At 40.0% G+C, this 22,363-nt stretch overlaps 1 protein-coding gene across 1 annotated transcript in view; it reads left to right on the forward strand.

The window, feature by feature from the left end:
• LOC308611152 (putative helicase senataxin) overlaps window positions 1–22,363 on the forward strand; it is a 61,561-nt gene that overhangs the window by 24,746 nt on the left and 14,452 nt on the right. Inside the window, exons 9-18 of the mRNA XM_081260042.1 lie at window positions 126–225; window positions 6,959–7,132; window positions 9,450–9,682; window positions 10,743–10,910; window positions 11,593–11,743; window positions 16,913–17,014; window positions 17,204–17,319; window positions 18,518–18,589; window positions 20,288–20,437; window positions 21,613–21,720. Of these exons, the coding sequence (XP_081116168.1) occupies window positions 126–225; window positions 6,959–7,132; window positions 9,450–9,682; window positions 10,743–10,910; window positions 11,593–11,743; window positions 16,913–17,014; window positions 17,204–17,319; window positions 18,518–18,589; window positions 20,288–20,437; window positions 21,613–21,720 (1,374 nt within the window). The remainder of the gene's footprint in view (window positions 1–125; window positions 226–6,958; window positions 7,133–9,449; window positions 9,683–10,742; window positions 10,911–11,592; window positions 11,744–16,912; window positions 17,015–17,203; window positions 17,320–18,517; window positions 18,590–20,287; window positions 20,438–21,612; window positions 21,721–22,363) is intronic.

A 22,363-nucleotide genomic window follows, 5' to 3' on the forward strand; every position in this document is an offset into this window, starting at 1 on the left:
GTTTGTGTCACACAGGAGTTCTAGGTTCTGGATTTTATGGTTGCTTACTTTGGAAAATTTTGCCGTTTAACATTGGCTTTTCAGATGTTTTTGCTTTCTTAAGTTGCTTTTTTTGCTTTGCGTAGGTGGCACAGGAATGGAACAGCTCTCCAAACAAAGAGAAATTCCATCAGTTGCATTTACGAAAATTTCCTGCTGATTATAAAAAATACTGGGAGTTTGTGGGTGAGTTCTTTCTTATGTAACTTGGGCTCTATCATATAATAATTGGAGATTGCTATTTGAGGGAACATAATAAGTGCTTGCATTTTCTGGGATATAGGTTTCCTGAGGTGAATTTGTAAGCTCTTACAAAGAGTATGTTTAAAGTCTTTACTTAATGAGGATAATTACTGGGACAGTTATAAAATTCATGGTTTTAACCATTGTGCTAGCAGAATACCACAGGCCAAAGTGTCCCTAGATGCTGGGCAAGGGAGAGAGAAGGTGAGTGAGGGAGTTTGATTGGCGGGGGCGGAGGGGGTGTTGACATGATCGTGCGTACAGATTCTGAGTAAATCTCTCTGCCGTCTCTGCTCTCACTTCATGAGTTGTCTGGAGCAGGTGTCACAGTTATGTCTTAGTTATAAAGAAACCAAGCATTTAGAACCCTTTAAAATAAAAAGTATAAATTCTCCGTCTGTCTCCTTCCCCCTTGCAGTCCATCCCACTCCATAGATTCACTTAAGAAAAAAAGCGTGTACATATATTTGGGGGGGAAGGTATTATATGTTCACTGTAGATTATTCAGATAATATTAGCCAATAGTAAAATAAACATCACTCACAGTTCCCATCATTCAGAGATCATCTTATGAACATAGTATTGTATATCTTACTGCTAGACTTCCTATTCATCTGAGTGAAGGGTGGGTGGGTAGGGTTATTTTACCTAAGTGACTTTTTTCATGTATTTATTCAGCAAATATTTACTGACTTTATACTACCTGATAGTGTATGATTCTAGATGCTAGGTATGTAGCTGTGATGAAAACATAAAATTCCACCTTCGTGAAGCTTACATTTGACTTATTTTCATTTAGTCTATTATAAATGTCTTTTCAGAGATAAATAATAAGAGCATGTTCAGTGTTTGTAGTTATTCCATTGTAAGTGTATTCCATAGTTCTCTTTAACCAGTAATTTCTAGTTAGACATGTACATTACTTATGATTTTTTACTGTTACACTGAATAAATCCCTTTGCTAGATCAAACAGTGTGTGCATTTTAAGACTTTCGGTTCATATTGCCTCTGTCTACCAAAAAGAATACCATTTTCACTTCTGACATAAGAATGTAAGAATGTATCTCTTCTCATTTGCTAGTTTAAACTTATCCCTCAGTTTTATATGGAACATGTATCTCATTTGAAGTTGTAGTTTTTGTCCTCAAATCTTTATTGGTCTTTTATATTCTTGGGGGGGGGGGCGGATAATTGTCTGTTCATGCCTTTTGTCCTTTTTTTATCTCTTAGGGAGGTTATTTTCTTACTTGTATGCATTGTTAATTTTTTTTCAATTTCATTATTTGCTGTTCAGTTTCACATGCACTTTTTGAGGCAGACAATTTTTATCTTCACATGTTCAAAAATACCGTATTTATTTCTTTACTGTTCAGTTGGTTTTAGAAATCAGATAAATACTTCCATATTTTCTTGTAGTAGTTTTATATTTCTTTCTAATATTTAAATCACTGGTTTATCATCCATTTATCTTGATGGTATGATAGAATCACATAGCATTTACTCTTGTGTCTGACTTCTTTCACGTAACATGTCTTCGTAATTCATCAATTTTGTGTGCATCTTTGGTATTTTTTTCATTGCTGTGGTGGTATTTCAATATGTGACTGTGTCACAATTTTACTGTTGATGGACATTTTTATGATTATTATTTTAAAGAAGTTTTTTTTGTCAGTGCCATGCAGCTTGTGGGATCTTAGTTCCCCGACCAGGGATTGAACCCGGGCCACAGCAGTGAAAGCGCCGAGTCCTAACCACTGGATCGCCAGAGAACTCCCGTTAATGGACATTTTTTCAGCAGTTTAGGCCTGTGTGTCAGGGCTCTCCAAGTCCATGCCCAAGTTCAGTGATTCGCTAGGAGGACTCACAGGAATTATATTCATGCTCATGGCTGTGACTTACTATGGCAAAAGGATACAAAGCAAAATCAGCAAAGGGAAAAAGGAAACCAGGAGCAAGTTTCCAAGAGTCATTTCCCAGCGAAGTCACACAGGACACACTTAATTTTCCCAGTAGTGGGCTGCGACAACCCATGTGACACATTATCTACCAGGGAAGCTTAGAGACCCAGTGCCTAAAACACCCTCTGCCTAGCCCACATTCATGACTTTCACAAGTAAAGTGGGTGTTTGACATAAGCTGTAGAGAAAAAAATTGGCAAACAGGTAAGGTACAGTGAGCCATTGTCATCAGCAAATGATGAGAGCTGTCTGGAAAACCAAGTTCCCAGATTCCAAGGGGGCCAACCTTGTAAGCAGGCCTTTGTAATGAGAGCAGCCTCAGGCCTTCTTCTACACACAGCATTTTATGAATAATGCTACTATGGTCATTCATGTGTCTCTTCGTGTTATGCGAGGGCATTTTTGTGGAGTCTGTCTCCTGAAGTGGGTCTCAGAGTCTCAGGGTATTATGCATGAGCTTAACATGAGTAGATAATGCCAAGCTAGTCATGCAGAATGACACACCCCACCAGCGTATGGAAGTCACGTTGCTCCATGTCTCTGCCAACACATTTGTGTTGATTGTGCTGTTCATTTTAGCCATTGTAGTGTGTGTGTATTGATGGCCATTTGTGGTTTTATTTTGTAATATCCTGGCTATCAGTGAGATTGAGCACCTTCTCATATATTTAGTAGATGCTCAAGTAACCTCTCTAGGGAAGCACCTATTAAAGACTCTTGTTCATTTTCTGTTAGTTGTCTTTTCCTTACTGATTTGTAGCAAGTTCTTTATGCAATCTGGATATAAACCATCCTCCCACTTTGGCTTGCATTATGTCTCTCTTAGTGATGTCTTTAAAATTCTTATTTTATTCTTGTTTAGACTTTATTTTTTAACATAACAAATGCATCTGTGTATTTTTTATGGTTAATGGTCTGTGCCAAAGGTTTAAGAGACCTTTCCCTGCTGCAGGCCATAAATATATTATCTTAACATCTAGAACAGGTGTCAGCAAACCACAGCTTGCAGATCTACCCTGTATCCTGTTTTTATACTGCCCAAGAGTAAGGTTCTTACATTTTTTTAAGCTTTTGAAGAAAAGATGATGATGAATATGCAACAGACACCATGTGTAGCCTGCAAAGAAAAATCTGGCTCTTTACAGAAAGTTTGCCAATCCCTTTTCTAGAGGCTTCGCTGTTTTGCCGACCTGGAATGGATTTTGTACACGAGTAAGATGTAGGGGCCATGTTTCATTTTTTTTTCCCTAATGGAGATGTAATTACCCCAGTAGTGTTTATTGAAAAGATTATCCTTTCTCCATGGTCTGCAGTGTCATATTTGTTACAAATCTAATGTCCATTTAATGCACTCGCCTTTTTCTGGACTCCTTTCTTCTTTGTTGGATCATTTGCCTACCTTTCTGCCCATATCACATTGCTTAATTTTACTTAATTAAGCTTTATTATAAACATTAATGAGCAAGTCTGCTTACCTTGTTTGGCCTTAAGAGTACGTTGGCTATTCTTGTCCCTTTGCATTACCATGTAAGTTTTAGAGAAAAAAAAGATGTGGACATTTGTTAAGAATTGACATCTTTCTAATACTGATTTGAATACGATACATACTGTCAGTTATTTAGGTTTACTTTCAGTAATGTTTTACAGTTTTCTAGGGAGAGGTTTTGCAGATCATCATTGGTTAGATTTTTTTTCTTTTGGTGTCATAATTATTTAAGTGACTATCTCTAATAGAGATGGACCTAAAAATTCATAGTATTTTTGCTGATAATTCATTATTTTGTTGCTAAAGTATGAACCATGATTTCTTAATATTAGATAGCTAGACAGTGTTCAAGTTTTCCGTTTCCTCATAAAGAACAATTTATTTCAGCCTGCTTGAATTAAGATCCAAGTTAGGTCCACTCACTGACATTGTTAATATGTCTTCTTCAATTACAATTGTCTCCTTCATGGATCCCTCCCGCTTTGTAATTTATTTTTTGAAGAAATTGTGTTGTTGACCCTGTAGAATTACAGGGTCTGTGTCTGTGTCTTGCTGATAGCATCCCCCTGGTGGTGTTTAGTATGTTTTTCAGTCCTTTGTACTTTTTGTAAATTGATAGTTGGATCTAGAGGCTTGATCAGTTTCATTTGACCTAATATTTTTGGCAAAACTAGTTCATAGCTGAGGTTGGTGTGTTCCTTTATCAGGAGGTGCTTGATCTCTAATTTCTCTTTTTGTAATACTTATAACCGTTGATCCTTAATGCCTAGATTAATTATTTTACTAAAGGATACAAAATGGTGATATTTTTATTTGATCATTTCTTCATTTATTTGCTATTGTAGTTCTGTAAAGAAAAAGTGCTCCATTTTATTTGATTACTCAGTAGTATACTTTATAAAGAAGGGTAGAATAAGTATTGATACTTGACTCCTGACCAGTTTTCAAACTAATGACTTAATTCTCTGCAAGTGTTGGGTTGACCAGTGAACTTTAAAAAAATGTTTTCTCGTTATGAACACATGGACTTAAATACACTTGTTTCAAGTCTTTGTAATTGGTTTCTTCAAGTTGGCTCCTGAGCCCTTTAGACAGGCTAGTCTTTGAGAGCTTTCTTGCTACCTGATATAACCGATACCATCTATATGTTTTATCCTGTATGTGAGCTTTCAATTTTCTAAGTAGCCGTAGTATCTTTGGGTAGAAAAAGTTATTTCAAGATCAGTATTGGCATGTTATATGCTGTTTACAAGTAATACATGTAAACATAAGGATACAGAAAGGTTAGAAGAGGAAGATTGGAGAAAGCTACTCATGCAAACCCAACTAAAAGAAACTTGTTTTGCTCTGTTAATACCAGACTAAATAGACTTTACGGCAGAAGAGCATTATTTGAGATTAAAAGCGAGTATTTCACAATGATAGCAAGTTCAGTGAACAGAAGATAGGACCATTTTGAATACCTAATAACATATATAAAGAAAAAACTGATAGAACTAGAGTGTACTCTTTACATATATGTGAGACCTTTGAACCATTCATTTTTTCTTTTCTTTTAGTTTGGAAATTATACGTCAACTTGTACCTCTTTTGCCATTTAGTAGTTTAGGTGAAAACTTAGAGCGTACATGATTCAAAGTTTACAGATTTCATTGATACTTTAAGTGTCTCCATAGATAAGGCAAAATCTTAAAAAACTTTAACCCTGTTTATCTGTTCCACTTTGTATATTATTATTGTTACGTATTTTAACTCTATATTTTAAACTGTGTTATACATACAGTTGGTCCTCTGTATTTGCGGGATTTGCGTCATCGGATTCAAGCGTGGATTGAAAATATTCAGGGAAAAAAAATTCCAGAAAAACATGTTTGCTATGCACCAGCACCTATTTACATACCACTTATGTTGGATTTACAACTATGTCCATAGCGTTTGCATTGGATTAGGTATTATAAGTAATCTAGAGATGATTTAAAGTGTACTGGAGGATGTGCGTGGGTTATATGCAAATACTATGCCGTTTTACATAAGGGACATGAGCATCTGAGGATTTTGGTGCCTGCGGGAGTCCTAGAACCAATTCAAGGACTGTACTCTGTGTAGTGCCTTGTGCAGCCCTTTTTTGTTTGTTTGTTGATTCTAGTAGTTCATGTATTCTCTCCTGGTGCTTTGCTTATTTCTAATATGTTGGTCATTGTCTTTGGAAAGCTATTTAAAAAATAATCAGGGGCCTAGGATGATAGGATGTCCTCTTCCAGAGAGGATTTTTCTTTGCTTCTGCCAGGATTCTGGGAGTACTAGCAATGTGGGATCATCTTAATCCGGCTTAAAGGATTGAGCTTTCCTGAAGTACTCGGGTGAATTGAAGCTGCCTTCATTGTTGGGTGTAGTCCTTCATGGTCCCTACCTGAAGCTTGAGGGCTACCAGGATGCCTACTTTATCTATGCAGGCCCTGGACTCCAGTTTTTGTCTCTTTTTTTTGTACAAGGCTATCCCAGGTACTGCTCAAATTCCTGGCTGCCACTCCCTGAAGAGTTCAGATGTTTCTAGGGAAAATACTGGGCTGACCCTTACGGATCTCCACCTTCTTCTGGATCTCAACAGAGTGATTCTTCATTGTTGTATTTGCTCTCTGATGCCTTCAAATAGACATTTCTTACATGATGCATTTTTAAAATTCTTTTTTGACTTAGTAGTTCAGTCTACTTAATCCTAGTACTTCGTGCTTTGGTTCAGTATGTTGCTGCTGGATTTGGCAGTTGGTACTGAACTTTTTTTAATTTTAGAGCTTGCTCTGTTTTCCCAGCCCCATTTATTTTACTACTGTCCTTTCCCCCTTGTTTGAAATGCCACTAGTAGGCTCAAAATTCTTACGTGTACATGGATCTGTTTCCAGATTTTCTCTCGGGATTTTGAAAGCAGGGCACAAAAGTGAAAATTCCTTGATTAAAAACTAAGGTAAACTTCAAGGAAAAGAAATGTATTAGCTACTTTTGAATATTATGACTTCATCTATTTTGGCTTTGTAGCAGGTTTTAAGAAGACTTTTATAATGCTATGTGATCAATATTTGTCAATGCTGACTAGCTTAGACTATCATTTTGAAGTATGTACAAAGTCCGCTAGTGCTGTATACTTGCTTGAACTTAGTACAAGCGTTTAATATCCTTTAATCTCATGTAAAATAATTCTGTTAGAATAAATGCTGGCTTCTTCTTGTGTTATAGTTTATCTTGAGGAATGTGAACTAGCTAAACAGCTTCATCCAAAGGAAAATGATTTGGTGTTTTTGGTTCCTGAAAGAGTAAATGGAGAGAAGAAGGATATAGAGAGACATCGCCTGCAAGTTCCCCGTGAACATTACTGTGGCTATGTTCATACGTTCCGCCGCACTTCAGTCAGTAAGTACCTAATGAGACATGGAAGAGAAATCTGTCAGCAGCTCATCTTTTCATCTCCCTCTAAATTAGGCTTTACTAGCCATGTATTTGCTATACATTTACCAGCCCTCTATTTGCTGTCCATTTACCAGATGTATGTTTGCTCTATGTTTACCAGACTGTATTTGCTAGGTTGATTACTTACCATTCAGAGTCCTCTTTTAGTTTTTCTAGACTCAGCTGGAAAAGGCCCAGCACGTATTGCTTTAGACTTAGGATTTTAAAGCTTTCTTTTGTAATGTCTTCTCCTTCTAGTAAATTCCTTCATCTGTCAGTGTGTTTGTTATAAAACAGACAGTTTGCAAACCATCTGTTTGTTAAATCACATTCCAGCCTTGGTTTGGGGGCTAATTATTGATGAGCAGACCAAACACAGAACTAATTGTAAGGCAACTGGAGGGGTTTACTGTTTCATCACTCCCATCCATTGTGGTGTAGGGACTTCTCTCCCTAAGGTAGCATAACAAAAATAATGTTAGCTTGAATTTAAGGACTACTGACTGTGTGCCAGCCAGTGTGCCCTGTCCTTCCTGTACACATTTATCATCTTTTCCCAGAGCCCTGCAAAGCAGAATGGTTTGTTCCCTGCTCATTGGGAAATCAGAGTTCAGGGATGTTAAGTAACATATCCAAAGGCATCCTTACTATTAAACACTTGGTCCAGAATTGAAACCTAATTTTGTTTGACTACGAAGTCCACATGCTTGATATATGCCAAGCTGCCTTTTTGACATTGCTGCTCTCTTAGTCTCTGTTACGGGAAGAGAATATGTGATCATTATTCCTTCCCCTTTTTGTATCATACCTTAAAAATAGCAACAAAGCTCTTAGAGTTTAACATCGTGCCGCATCATAACTGGTGTGCCATGTCCACTATTGTGTGGTCAGAGCTCAGTTCTTTGTGCAAGATGCGTTGAGCACCAGGGATATCTAGCTTCATCTGTGCTTTCAACTCTTACAAGTGGTTACATTTGCCAAAGTTCTGTTTCTAAGATTTAGCAATGGTTTCTGTCTCCTTCCCGGAACTCCTCATGCATCCAACTACCTGACATCTCCATTTGGAGATTATTAGACATTTCAAACCTACTCCAAAAGGAAGCACTTGATTTACTGCCTGACATCTGCTGTTGCTCTGGTTTTTCCCCACTCAGCATGTGGGACCTCCATCCCATTCTTCCAGTTGCTCAGCCCAAAACCTCAGAGTCATCCTCGAGTCCTGCTTTCCCTCGCACGCTCCATCTAATGCATCAGGAAGTCCTGTCGGATCTTCCTTGGCCATATATCCTACATCCAAGTGCCACCTCTCCTGCTGCCTCCTGGCCCACGTGACCATTCACTTTTACCTAGATTTTAGCCTCTTAAGTTGTCTTCTTGTGCTTTTTCCATTGCAGTTTATTCTTCATTCGCGATAAGTGATTCTTTTAATGTGTGACTTAGCGTGTGTCACTTACCTGCGCGGAGCTGTCCCGTGCTCTTGACCTGACTCAGAGTCATGTTCAGAGTGGTTAACTGCAGAGCCCTCTGAAGTGTAGCTGCATTTACCATCTTGGTCTTCTAGCTCGCTTCTCCCTGCTTTTCCTTCTAGCCATTCTGGCCTTCTCCCTGTTGTGAAAATAATCCAGGCACCTTGCTGCCCCATTGTCTTTGCAGTTGCTGATTCTCTGCCTGTAACCCACTTTCCCCGGTTACGGGCATGGCTCACTCACTTAATGCCATGGCTCTGCTCAAATATCATATCAGGAAAACCTCCCCTGACTCTCCTGTCTACAACAACACTCCCTCACAACCCTCATCACTTCCTCATCCCCCTTCTCGGCTTTCTTCCTAGCACTTACCATCACCTGACATGTTTATTTGCTTATCTGCCCCCTTCTTCTAAAAAATAAGCCTCCAGAGGACAGGAATGTTGCCTGGTTCTTAGGAGGCAGTCAGTAGATACTTACTGAGAAAATTATTTAAATGATGTATAAAAAACATGTTACAGGGCTTCCCTGGTGGCGCAGCAGTTGAGAGTCCGCCTGCCGATGCAGGGGACGTGGGTTCGTGCCCCGGTCTGAGAAGACCCCACGTGCCACAGAGCGGCTAGGCCCGTGAGCCATGGCCGCTGAGCCTGCGTGTCCGGAGCCTGTGCTCTGCAACAGGAGAGGCCACAACATTGAGAGAGGGCTGCATACCACAAAAAAAAAAGTTACAAAACACCTTGTTCTGAATAACCTTTTTAACTGGACACTGTTATTCACTGGTAACTGAAATTGCTTTTTCTCCTTCTTGATAATAGTGCGTAATGGGAAATCTGAGTGTTCCCTTTCCATCCAGACTCAACATAATTTACCAGTCAATTTAAATGAATTCGTGAAATGTCTTGTAATCAGCTCTCTGGTGACTACACAGAGGAAGTTGAAAGCCATGTCTTTGCTGAGTGGTCGGAACCAACTGGCCAGAGCCGTTCTGAATCCAAACCCCATGGACTTCTGTACAAAAGATTTACTAACTACAGCATCTGAGAGAATTGTGAGTGACAGTCATTTGATAACAGGGAAAGTCAGAACATTTCATGTCAAGATGTTAAAGCATGTTATTTTTATCTGTCACACATTCCCTGTTGTCTACAACAAAGACATAGTCACCATGTGTGCCCAGTGACGTTTTTAGTGCTTAGTTTTCTTTAATATTGCAAAGTAGTTCTTTGTGTTAAGTTAGTCAGCTTACCTCAGGAAAAAAGGTAGAGTCCAAAAAGGAATTGAAAACATGCTTGCAGAGCAGCATTAAAATGTGAGGTGAACATCCTACTTAACTGTTTGTTAGGTAATTAAATACAGGAGTAAGAGGAGGTTTAATGGAATGACTTTTGCATTTGAATGATCAGTGGAGCATTGACTGGTACTGTTGTCAGTGTGACGACGAAGTTGTGATTTTTGTGTGAACACATATTTCTCATTGTTGTAAGAGTTGGGTGTAAGTTCCAGGAAATTAACACAGAGACAGGCGGAAGGAAAGGAATGTTATTTGAACCCCTGTCTTGTGTTAGGACTTTCATATGCATTTTCTCAGTCAGTTCCCACCCTCTAAGGAATCCCAGATTTAATGATTGTCAAAGCCTGAAGCCCAGAGAGGTTAGGAGTTTAGAGACCTAGCGTTTGAGTGAAACTGAGGTGTAGACTCAGATCTGACCCCAAATCCCTGTTGTTTTGACTGTATCACTTGTGTTAGGAAAGGAAGTCTTGGAATGTTTTTACTGTCTAAAGAGAGGATTGACTAAAATGGGAAGAACCACGGAATAAAAAGAAGAAAAGTACAAAACAGTTTATTGTGATCATCTTTATAAGAATCACAAATAAAAATATAGTTGTTGTGGTTGTAGGTGGACTGAGGCCTGTAGACTCATCAGTAGCTCTTTCCAGTAGTGAAAGTGGTTCTTAGATTAAGGGTCATTTTGGGGTTTTGCCTGATCATCACCAAAGCTTCTGTCTGACAAAGGTCAGCAGCAGTTCAAACAGATGTCTTCCACTCTCTCGCTCTCCTGTGCCATCCCAGGAAGAACCGCTCGTTCTCACTAGTGTCTTTTGTATAGATTGCCTACCTAAAAGATTTCAATGAAGACCAAAAGAAAGCGATAGAAACTGCATATGCCATGGTGAAACACTCCCCAGCAGTTGCCAAGATCTGTCTGATTCATGGACCACCCGGGACAGGAAAATCAAAAACCATTGTGGGCCTCCTGTACCGCCTACTGACAGAGGTAGAGTGTGCACGAGGGCATCTGTGCCCTTAATTGAGTATGTTGTTTTACTTTAACGTGTAAATAAGTACTAAAGTGTGTTTTTCCCTTCACTTCTGTGTACCTTTTTGATACTGTGTGGAACTATATCAGATAAAGCGGTAGCAGAGGTAGAGAAGGTTATAAGAAATAAAAGGAACAGAAAATGTTATCTTGTGTGAAACTAATTCTATGGGCTAGAATAGTGGTCTTCGGGCTTTATTATAGGTCACGGCTAATCCCAGGAGACAATCTTGAATGTATTCCTGGGTTACATTTTGGATTGAACATTGAATAAAATAAGTGGATAGTAAGGTAAGGCTCAGAGAAGTTAGATTTTATGCCAGAGTAATTTTTTTTTTTTTTTTCGGGCACACCATGCGGCATGTGGGATCTTAGTTCCCCGACCAGGGATCAAACCTGGGCCCTTGGCAGTAAGAGCACTGCGTCCTAACCACTCGTTGGCCAGGGAATTCCCGGCCAGAGTAATTTTTTAACATCAGTGTAAGATGTAGGTGCTTTTATTTACTTTTAACTATTTATTAGGGGAACTTTCAAATATATGTGACAGTAGAGAAGAACTATAACACTGCACAATAGAGCTTATCAGTATTGTTTGTTTTTTTTTGTTTGTTTGTTTATTTGTTGCAAATTGTCGAACCAGAAGAGGGGGCATTCAGATGAGAACTCCAATGCCAAAATCAAACAAAACCGTGTCCTTGTGTGTGCACCTTCCAATACAGCTGTTGATGAACTTACGAAAAAAATTATGCTTGAATTCAACGAGAAGTGTAAAGACAAGAAGAATCCTTTAGGTATGATACTTATGTGGGCTTTTCATTTGTTTTTGTTTTCAGTGTTTAGTGTGGTAACTTTGAATGACAAAGAGCAAGCCAGTTCTGGTCATTTTTTCTACTTGAGGCTGTGGCCCATGTGTACTTACTGCTTTGTTTACTGAATATTTTGGAGCATTTATTCTGTGTCAGGCCCTGTGCCGTTTGAAACACCTTAGAGCAGCCCTTGATTCAGTTGTGTAGGGGTTAGGGAAGACTTTTAGAGGAAATGATATCTAAGATGAAACTTGGAAGAGCAATGAGGAAGTGAAGTGGGGAGAGGACTCTGGTGGAACTTACTGTACATAAAAAGGACCAGAAGCCAGAGAACCGTGGATGGTTCAGTCTAGCTAGAATATAACGAGGTCCACCAAGGCAAGGGCTTTTAAAAATGTGTTCATTGTAGTAACCCCCGTGCCTGGAACAGTGCCTGGCACTCAGTTGGGACTTAGTAGATGTTTAGTGACACAAAAGCTAGAGCAGTCATCACTTATGGTTACCGAGTGCTCACTATGTGTCAGTACTCAGAGTAATCCTCTGAGCCATGCAATAAATAACCTATCTACATTTTATAGGCGGAGAAGCTGAGGAGTTGAGATGTAAAGTATACCACAGGGACAAGTCTTTTCAGTACAGTTGACAGATTGAAGAGCATTGCCACCGAGGATTCGGAATGCTTGAGCGAATGTGTAAAGTCATTTCTGTGCCCTTAACCTTAACACCTCCTCTCACACCAGCCATCCTGAGTGGCGTGGTTATGGCTCTGGGTCGGGCTGCTCTTCTAAGCACATGTATCTCGTCTTCCCTAAGCAAATTTTATTTTCCTTGATGTTACCTGGCAGTGACCTAAATCAGTTAAGATTCAATTAGGCTTCAAATAATAGACACTCCAACTACAGTGGCTTAACTATGATAGAAGTTTATTTCCTGCTTACTCAGAAGCCCAGAGATGGGCAGCTGAGGGATGATACTGGCGTGATGACTCTACTTCCGAGTCTTCAGAGACCTAGGGTCTTTCTACCTTGTTGCTGCACTACGTGGGACCCCCCCACTCCTTAGTGCACCTCATGGTCAGAAACAGCTGCTCCAGCACCAGTAGTCCCATCTAGCAAGTGCAAGGAAAAAGGGACAGATATACTAGCTGTGCTTTAAGGAAAGTTCTGAGACGCTGCCAGTAGCACCTCTGCTTATTTCCTTTTGGCCAGAACTCAGTCCCGTGGCCACACCAGCTGCAGGAGCAGCCAGGATGTGTCGTCTGTCTTCGCAGGGATCACACATATTTCCCCTTTTATTGCACATGTATTAGCTACATCTAGAGGTCATTTGCCTTTAAAACTGAAAATGCATTGTGAACGGCAACTTTTCTACTCACCATTATGTTTGTGAGAACTATGACTTTATGTATCGCTGTATATGGATACGGTCATTCATGTTAACTGCTATAGGGTGTCTCATCTATGAGTGCACAGTTCATTCGTTATCCATTGATAGAAATGTAAGTTCTTTCCCTTTTTTTTTTTTTGTTATTTCAAACTTAATTCCTGTACTTGTGCCTGTTTCTCCAGTGCAGGATGAAAACGTTTACTGCCGTGACTGAGTTGTATTGTGTTGTACTGTACAGCAGCTGAAGGGAGTACACTGGAGTACTGTGTTCTTACTCACGTCTCCTGAGTATTCATACAGGCTGCTAGGGCAGTGCTTTCACACTGTGGCTTGTGACCAGTTAGTGGATTGTGAAATCAGTTTAGGGAGATCAGAACCAGCATACTTACACAAGATAAGATAGAACAGAAGAGAACAGAAAAGATTAGAGTGTAGGTAGTGAGGGGTAAAGTATTGTTTTGTGAAACCTGTTTTATTGGTGAGGTATGAGTGTACTGGCTTTCAATGTGAAGTGTACCTCATACTATAGATCACGGTCAAAAGAGTTTATAAAAACACTGGTCTAGTGTATATATACCTAGAAATGAGAATGCTGGGTTGAAGGATTTGTGCTGATTCTAGATAGTGCCCGGTTCTGCTCCAAAGTAGTTGTATCAAATTATACAACCGAGAACAGTTCCCGTGTGGTTTTCACTTTCCTTTCCCTGAGGGAGGGTAATAAGCCCTTTTTCAGGTGTGGGCTGACAACACGAGAAGGCTGGGACGAAGGTGGCACAAGTGTAGTGTCTAGGTTGGATTTTTAATATTTTTGTTAGAGAGAAAATGACATCTCTTGTCAGTAAAGACGGCTTTTTTCTTCTTATTCAGTACTTTCATTTTTGCTTCTTTTCACTATGTCCAGTGGTCCTGGGTGTCCTTTACAGAAATACCTTGGACATCTCACCATTAAGTGTGATGTTTGTTCCTGGGGTTTGGTATATACGCTTTTATCAGGTTAAAAAAGTCCCCACCTAATTAGAGTTTTTTAATGAATGGGTGTTGAATTTTACTGCATGCAGTATTTTTTCCTTCATATACCCCTCCCCCTCACCATATGGCAGTGCAAGCACAGAGTCCTAACCAGGGAATTCTGCTTTTCTTTTCTTTCTTTCTTTCATTCTTTCTTTTCTTTCTTTTCCTTTCCTTTTTTTTTTTTGTGTGTGTGGTACGCTGGCCTCTCACTGTTGTGGCCTCTCCCGTTGCGGAGCACAGGGTCTGGACGCGCAGGCTCAGTGGCCATGGCTCCCGGGCCTAGCCGCTCCACGGCATATGGGATCTTCCCGGACTGGGGCACAAACCTCTGTCCCCTGCATCGGCAGGCAGACTCTCAACCACTGCGCAACCAGGGAAGCCCCTTTTCTTTTCTTTCTTTTCTTCTTTCTTTCCATACCCCGAGGCTTAAGGGATCTGAGTTCCCCGACCAGGGTTTGAAACCAGGCCCATGGCAGTGAAAGTGCCGAGTCCTAACCACTGGACTGCCAGGGAATTCCCTACAATGCTTTACTAATTTGAAAATACCTTTGATTCCTAGAATAAGGTCTGCTTGGTTGTGTACTATTATTTTTTTACCACATTGCTGGATTGCTATTGATTTTTTTAACTGACGGCAGCCTATAATTTTTCTTTGTCATATCTTTGGTTTTAGTATTGAAGTTATACAGACTTTAAAAATGAAGTTATACAGGGCTTCCCTGGTGCCGTAGTGGTTGAGAGTCTGCCTGCCGATGCAGAGGACATGTGTTCGTGCCCTGGTCCGGGAGGATCCCACGTGCCACAGAGAGGCTGGGCCCATAAGCCATGGCGGCTGAGCCTGTGCGTCTGGAGCCTGTGCTCCACAATGGGAGAGGCCAGAGCAGTAAGAGGCCCGTGAACCACAAAAAAAAAAAAAAAAAAAAAAAGAATTTATACAGACATTTATTTGGGATGTTTCATATATGACAGGGAATTACCTGTTACTTGAAGGTTAATTTGTTTTTAGTGTTGTTTTTTGGGGGGCTTCTTGTTTGTTTGTTTTTTGTCTGTTTTTTGACAGATGGGTAAGTTTCTGTGTGCTGAATGTCTTTAATTGTTGGTTTATTCAAGTTTTCTACATTTGAGTGAGTTTTGCTAATTCATATTATTCAAGAAAAATCTCCACTTCACCTTAGGTTTTCAAATATATTGGTATAACATTGTTCACTGTATTCTCATTTTTAAAATCTCAACTGTATTTTGGTTGGGTCACCTTTGTCATTCTCTGTATTATGTGTTTAGGCTCTAAGTCCACATGTGGCATGGGCCTATAGTTGGAAAGTCCTAGAAGAGAGTTTTTTTTCCCAGCTAAGCCCAGGCCAAGATAGATTCATGTCGTTTTCATCCCTCCACCTCTTCCATGCCCTCTTGCTTTCTAGTGGACGTTAAAATCCAAGCCCCCATTATACAATTTCTATATGTTGATTGGAATGGTAGTTTTGCTGATGTAGATATTTGTCAAACTCTGTAGAACTAAGGATTTTTAAATCTCTGCATTTGATTGTATGTAAATGAAAAAACAAACACCTAAGCATCTAGAGAGTGACCAGCCCTCACCCTGTTCCCTCCAGGGAAGCCACAGCAGCTCAGGGGCTTTCACCTCTGTTTTTCACCTTTCTCTTTGTTTTTGGCCCCTAGGAATTTCTCTTACATCCTTCTGAGCTCACCCTGCAATTTAAAGGATGTCTGTTTTAATTTCTGGAGCATTTTTAGATGCTTATAGTGGCTATAAATCTCATCCACCTTTCTGGTAGAAACACAAGTTAGCAATTTTGACACCTTCAAGTAAATGTTGGTCAGAGAAGATGGCTTCAAATTTTAGAAGAATGAGCTGAACTAGGAACAAAAATATGTGTGAACAGCTGTATAATGAGTTCATTTATTCATTCAGTGTATGTTTATTGTACTTACGTGCCAGCTGCGGTTCTAGGCTGTGACCAAAACAAAACCTGGTTCTTATGGGACTTGGATTCAGTGGAAGGAGATAGCAAACAAGTATGTGATGTGTCAGATTGGGATAAGTGCTAATAAACGCTGCATGATTGCTATAGTTTAGTAGTTCAGTGAAGCAGTGGGAGACTTTTAGATTAAATAATATCTGAAATGTGCTAACCTAAAATTAAAATGTGGTTAATAAACCAGTTAAATGATGCTGACAGTTTTTGGAATTACCATATTCCAGAATTTCCAGCATCTTGTGTCCCTTAGATCCTGGAGTGGCATTGTGATGTGGAACAGTGTTTCAAAACCGTGGTTCTCAGTATTCTGCAGAAAAGCATTTGATGGTCCTGTAAGATTCTGTTTGGGGAATTCAGACCTGCATTAATAGAGAAAAGTCTTCATCTTCGAAATATCCTATGGTCAAGAAATTTGTTTTATTTTCACTCGCCATTTCCCAAATACATTTTACCATGGAGTGATGTATAGAACATAGTTTGAGAAGCATTAGTGTAATAGAATCTCAACTCTGCAGTGTACTGCTTGTGCAACCTCAGTAGCTTTTATTAGGTGGAAATAAATTCTTGCCTTATAGGATTCTTATGAAGCAAATCTAAAAGAATGTGTGTGGAACCTCTAGCGCAGTTCCAGGTATTTGGTTGATTAATAGTTCATGTTAGCTCCTTTCTCTGATTGTTAATATATTTGCTTAGAAATAATTATTATGTACAGAAATTGACAGCATTCTTATTAACCTCTAAGTGTGACTTCTATCAACAGGAAACTGTGGAGATATAAATTTAGTACGTCTAGGTCCAGAAAAGTGTATTAATACTGAGGTCCTAAAATTCAGTTTGGAGAGCCAAGTTAACCACAGAATGAGTAAGTACTGAATAAAGGTATATATAAATTGATTTCTGTTTCTTTTTGTATGGTAGAAAATGGCATGGGCATTAAAGGTAATTTGGAGACCCTAGAAGTAGTCTAGTTTTGAAAGCTAGTTTTTCTTCTCATTTGTATGCATATGTGTGTATTTGTTAGAATCAACAGCTTTTTATCTTTTTTTTAAAGAAAAAGACTTACCTTCTCATATTCATGAGATTCACAGAAGAAAGGAATTTCTAGATCATCAACTAGCTGAACTTTCTCGCCAGCGTGCTTTATGCCGAGGTGGAAGGGAACTACAGGTATCTAAACATGTCTTGATCAGTGTTTTTTAAAAGCTCATAGATAAACTAGTTGGTGAGTATTTGATGCCATTCTTTCATTGTGGAATAGCATAATTTGTGTACAAAAATGTACACAGAGATGGTATGCCTTACATTAGGGGTTAAACTTTTTTTAAAAGAACAAGATAGTAAATATTTCAGACTTTGCAGGCCACGTGCAGTCTGTTTTAGCCACTGAACGCCACTGTTAATAGCATGAAGGCAGAGTAGATAACACGTAAGTGATGCCCCAAGGGTTGGCCTGCTTAAGCAGAAAGCGTACCTGCAGTACTCTGAACAGAACTGAATCATACACACTATTAAGAATTTATTGGACTTCCCTGGTGGTCCAGTGGTTAAGAATCTGCACTTACACTGAAGGGAGCTCAGGTTCGATCCCTGCTCAGGGAACCCTAGTTCCTCATGAGCATCCCTCATGCTGCACAGGGTGGCCACAAAAAATAAAAGAATTTATCAAATTAGCACCTACTGATTGAAGCATGGGGTGCTGGTTGTCGGGTTGCTGGACAATGAGCTGATGTTTAAAAACAGACCACAAGAGAAAGCGAAATAGAGAAGTTTATTTTCACAGGTCTTGAGGGAGGTATAAGGCATGTCTCGTGGGGCATGACAGGCAGGTCAAGGGAGAGTGCAGACAGAGAGAGGCAGGCCCTGGCGCACATGTCATGATCAGAGTCCATGCGTGGAGTACTTTGGGGTTCCCAGGCTAGGGCTGGATTGGCCAATTTTAACTGAAAGAGCAGGGTTTTGGTAAGTAGCTTAGAGGGTCTCTTATCTAAAGGGCATATAAGGGGAAGGCACTGGATGGCAGAGGAGACTGTTGATCACAAGAGCTTATGTTGGCTGGTGGGCCGGTGACTCCACGGGCTGCCATCTAGGGCGTGCATGTGTGTGAAGGGGCCTAGTGTTAGTTTGGGGTCTCTGCAGGCTGCTTGGCCAAACAAAATGGATGCCAGGGCATCAGTACCATGGAGTAGCTTAGCTAAACTCTGACACACAGCAATACAGAAAGACTGGTATAGAGAAAACACACTGGGTGAATCAGTTTTTCATTGGTAAAGTACTGGCTCACCCTTTTGAAATGTGAGGCAGTCCATTGGAAAGCATTTTAAAATGCTTAATTTAATTTTAATGATGGCATTCTGATTTTTTCCAGAGGCAAGAATTAGATGAAAAAATGGCCAAAGTTTCACAAGAAAGGCAGGAGCTTTCTTCTAAAATTAAAGAGGTAAGTAGTTCACGTGTAGCACTTTACTGGTATTACTGTTTCTTTTTTAAAATTATGAAATAGTTCAGACAACCTGTGGTCTTTTCTCAATTACATTTAAAAATTTGGGGGAATTCCCTGGCTGTCCAGTGGTTAGGACTCTGCTTCCATTGCAGGGGGTGTGGGTGTGATTCCTGGTCAGGGAACTAGATCCCATGTGCTGCAACTAAGAGCCCGCATGCTACAACTAAAAGATCCCTCATGCTGCAACTAAAAGATCCCACACGCTGCCGGGAAGATCCCACATGCCACAACTAAGACCCAGCGTAGCCAAATAAATAAATAAATAAGTAACTATTTGAAGATACAGGAAAAAAAAAATACACATCTGAATTCAGGTAGAGTGACAGTGGCTGGGATGTGCCCCAAGAAATATAAGCACCTTTTTTCTCAGTTTTTGGCTGAAAGCATACACTCCTTTTACTTGTTTCTGATCACAAAAAATCCTTCTATAACATGTATAACTTTTCCCAGTTTTCTTTGGATATAAAAATATCAACTAACATTTATATTGGTCAAAGCTAGAATGAGCCAGGTGTGTACCCCATCATCAGCATGCAGCCCTTAATGAAATGAATTGGCGGTCAGGGAAAGAGAGGGTAATACTCAACCGGTAATGGTATTTGTATTTTTGAGCTGTGGTTTTCCTCTTGAATGTATTATTGACCTTCTCTGTGTGGCTAAATAAATATAATTGAACTTAATGTGTATTTCCACTAGCAGTTTGTTTATTTAAATCAAAAGTTATGTGGAAAGCTTTTTATTAAAACTTTAAGCTGAGCCCAAAATTAATCTTCCCACATTTAAGGATGAAGTCCATGTTTACCTGTATTATGGTTTTTGCCGCTGATCACATTGTTCTGTGGGCCATTAAATTAATTGTCCTTGGCAGTTTTACTCATTAGATAGCTGAGAGGAGAGGTATGTGACAGTTAACATGTGAGCACCAGAAGGCCACAGTTGCCACCCTCTCTTCACATACATGCCTTGGCCTCCATGGTTGAATCTATCACATGTTCAGGGATGATTCACGACAGCTTTTTCAGGAGGGGAGATAGGCTACCTGAATCTATGATGAGAGTACTAGTTTATTAATTTGAACACTGAATGATATGCATTGTGAGGTGTCATTCATACTGTTAGTCTCCATCACAGTTTATTCCATTATAGTCTGGACCAAGGTTGTTGGATTCCACTGTGGAACTAGAATGCTTGTCAGTTTCACAGGCGTTTTTGTTGGTACTATCCCTTATAAAAGAACAATATTACATACTTAAAAACTAACAGCAAAGTGTATGTTCAGGCTTAGTTCTGATCCTGGTTTTACTCAGATAATTGCTTCACAACTCAGTAGAATTACTTAATCTTTGCTTATTCTGATACCTTCCCTCATACGTCAGGCTGTAAGAATTGTAATCCACTTCGACCAAATTAAACCTGAATAAATTTTTCTTAATGTGCTTATTATTAACTCATGTTCTGAGATTAGACTCCACTGCAAAGTGTTCTTTTTGGTGGCTTCTGATTATCTTGAATGTTTCTTCTCTTTTCTAGGCTTGAGGTTCCTACCTAACATTTACTAGACATTATTCTGCCACATAATAAGTGTAGTTAAGAATTTATATACAACTGAATGTTGATGAACTTTTATTCTCTTAGGTTCAAGGATGCCCACAAAAGACACAGAACATCATCATCTTAGAGTCCCACATCATCTGCTGCACACTGAGCACGAGTGGTGGTTTGCTGCTCGAGGCTGCTTTCCGTGGGCAAGGGGGTGTCCCCTTTAGTTGTGTCATTGTTGATGAGGTCAGTAAGCAGTCGGCCATACAGCTTTGCTAGGAGTAAGGAGTAAGTCTTAGATGAAGAGTGGCTGCCGAGATGTTGACAAAGTGGTCTTTGCATCTGATTTTGACCTGCCATTACATATGTATTCTCTTATGTTGAAATACGCTGCTAATGACCCACCACGATGAAAATTGCTTTTTCAGTATCGGGACTGTAGTCTTAGAGATTCCTGATTGTTCTTCATAAAATCCCTCCCAAGGATTATTCTAGCTCCTGCTTGGGATATCTCTGGTTACCTTTTTTTTTTTTTTTTTTTGCGGTACGTGGCCCTCTCACTGTTGTGGCCTCTCCCGTTGTGGTGCACAGTCTCTGGACGCACAGGCTCAGCGGCCATGGCTCATGGGCCCAGCTGCTCCGCGGCATGTGGGATCTTCCCGGACCGGGGCACGAGCCCGTGTCCCCTGCATCGGCAGGCGGACTCTCAACCACTGCGCCACCAGGGAAGCCCTCTGGTGACCTTTTGAAGCATTTTTAATATAACTCTGGACAGCTCTGAGCCACCGTATTTTCAGCTAACATCTTTATTTCTACTTCATTCATTGAGCAAACATTTATTGGGTACCTACTGTTTGCCAGAATGTAGAGCCAGAAGACAAAAGAGATGGAAAATGAGGTACAGAGAACCCATCCAGGAGATCCAAGATCCAGTATTCACCAAAACGAAGGAATAGAAAAGGTGGAAGTGATGAAATAATTGAAGGAAATGCCATTGAATTGAAAAGAAGCTTGAGTCTTGCAACTGAAGCGGCCTACTGAGGAGCAAGGAAGAGAGAGGGGGTGGGGCACACAGACACACAGTCCCCCCAGGCATGTGCCCAGCAGGGACAAAGAAGACAAACTGGGGACATGACATGGCCCTTCTTGCTTATGGGCTGCTTCCCAGGTGGTAGTGGCACCTGAGTGGTGGCTGACTTCAAAACGTGTGTGGGTCTTTTTCCCCCGCTTCGGCATTTAGAATGTTTTTGTTGTTTTGTTTTCTAACCAAAGGAAGTTCTTATTTTTGATCTTTGGTGCAGAAGGAGAAAGTGTATGTTTCTGAATGGTTAGGACACTTGTGAATTGGATAGACTGTATATGGATAAATAAATAATAGAGATAATTCTGATTATGTCTCCATTCTGTACTCTCTTACCAAGGCCGGACAGTCTTGTGAAGTTGAAACTCTTACTCCACTCATACATCGTTGCAACAAGCTCATCCTTGTAGGAGATCCTAAGCAGCTCCCTCCCACAGTCATTTCTATGGTATGTTTTTTCACATTCGTGTTGCTTTAAAGTGGTAGGGGCTTGTTTGGGTTTTTTTTTTTTTTTTTGGGGGGCGGCGGGGCGGTCTTTCTTGGATCATCATCTCTTATTTGCAAGGATAAATAGGGAATGGCTGAGAAAAGAGAACCACTGTTGAGAGCCTTCATAGTGAAAGTCTCCGGAAATGTTCCTTTGTTCATAATGTGCTTATGTGTGTGTGACAGGAGCAGTGTGAGTGTCACAGACCAGAAGTTTAGGAGGAGGATGTCCCATGTGCAGTGGGCTGTTCCTTTGGGAAAGGCAGTGTGCAGCTGTTCTAAGGGCTGTATCTGATTTATTTTAGTAACATAAACACCAAAACAATAATAATAGAAAAACTTTAAAAGCAGGGAATAGAATCCAACCTCCTGATTTATCTTTCAATATGTGCAAATTTGAGGAAAACAGTATAAAGAGAAATTATTCTTACAGTAACGTTTTCAATTTTAGGATTCTGTATCCTATAGCACAGGAAAATGCCGGTGTCCCTCACATCCTCTGAAAGGGAAGGTGGTGAAAGGAAAGAGGTTGTGGGCTGTGCTTGTGGGAAGATGAGCACCAAAGTTGTGGTTCCCTTCACTTCGTTTCTTAAATCTCACTAAAG

Source organism: Mesoplodon bidens (genome assembly GCF_964165515.1).
Source record: "Mesoplodon bidens genome assembly, contig: HAP1_SCAFFOLD_210, whole genome shotgun sequence".
NCBI lineage: Eukaryota > Metazoa > Chordata > Mammalia > Artiodactyla > Ziphiidae > Mesoplodon > Mesoplodon bidens.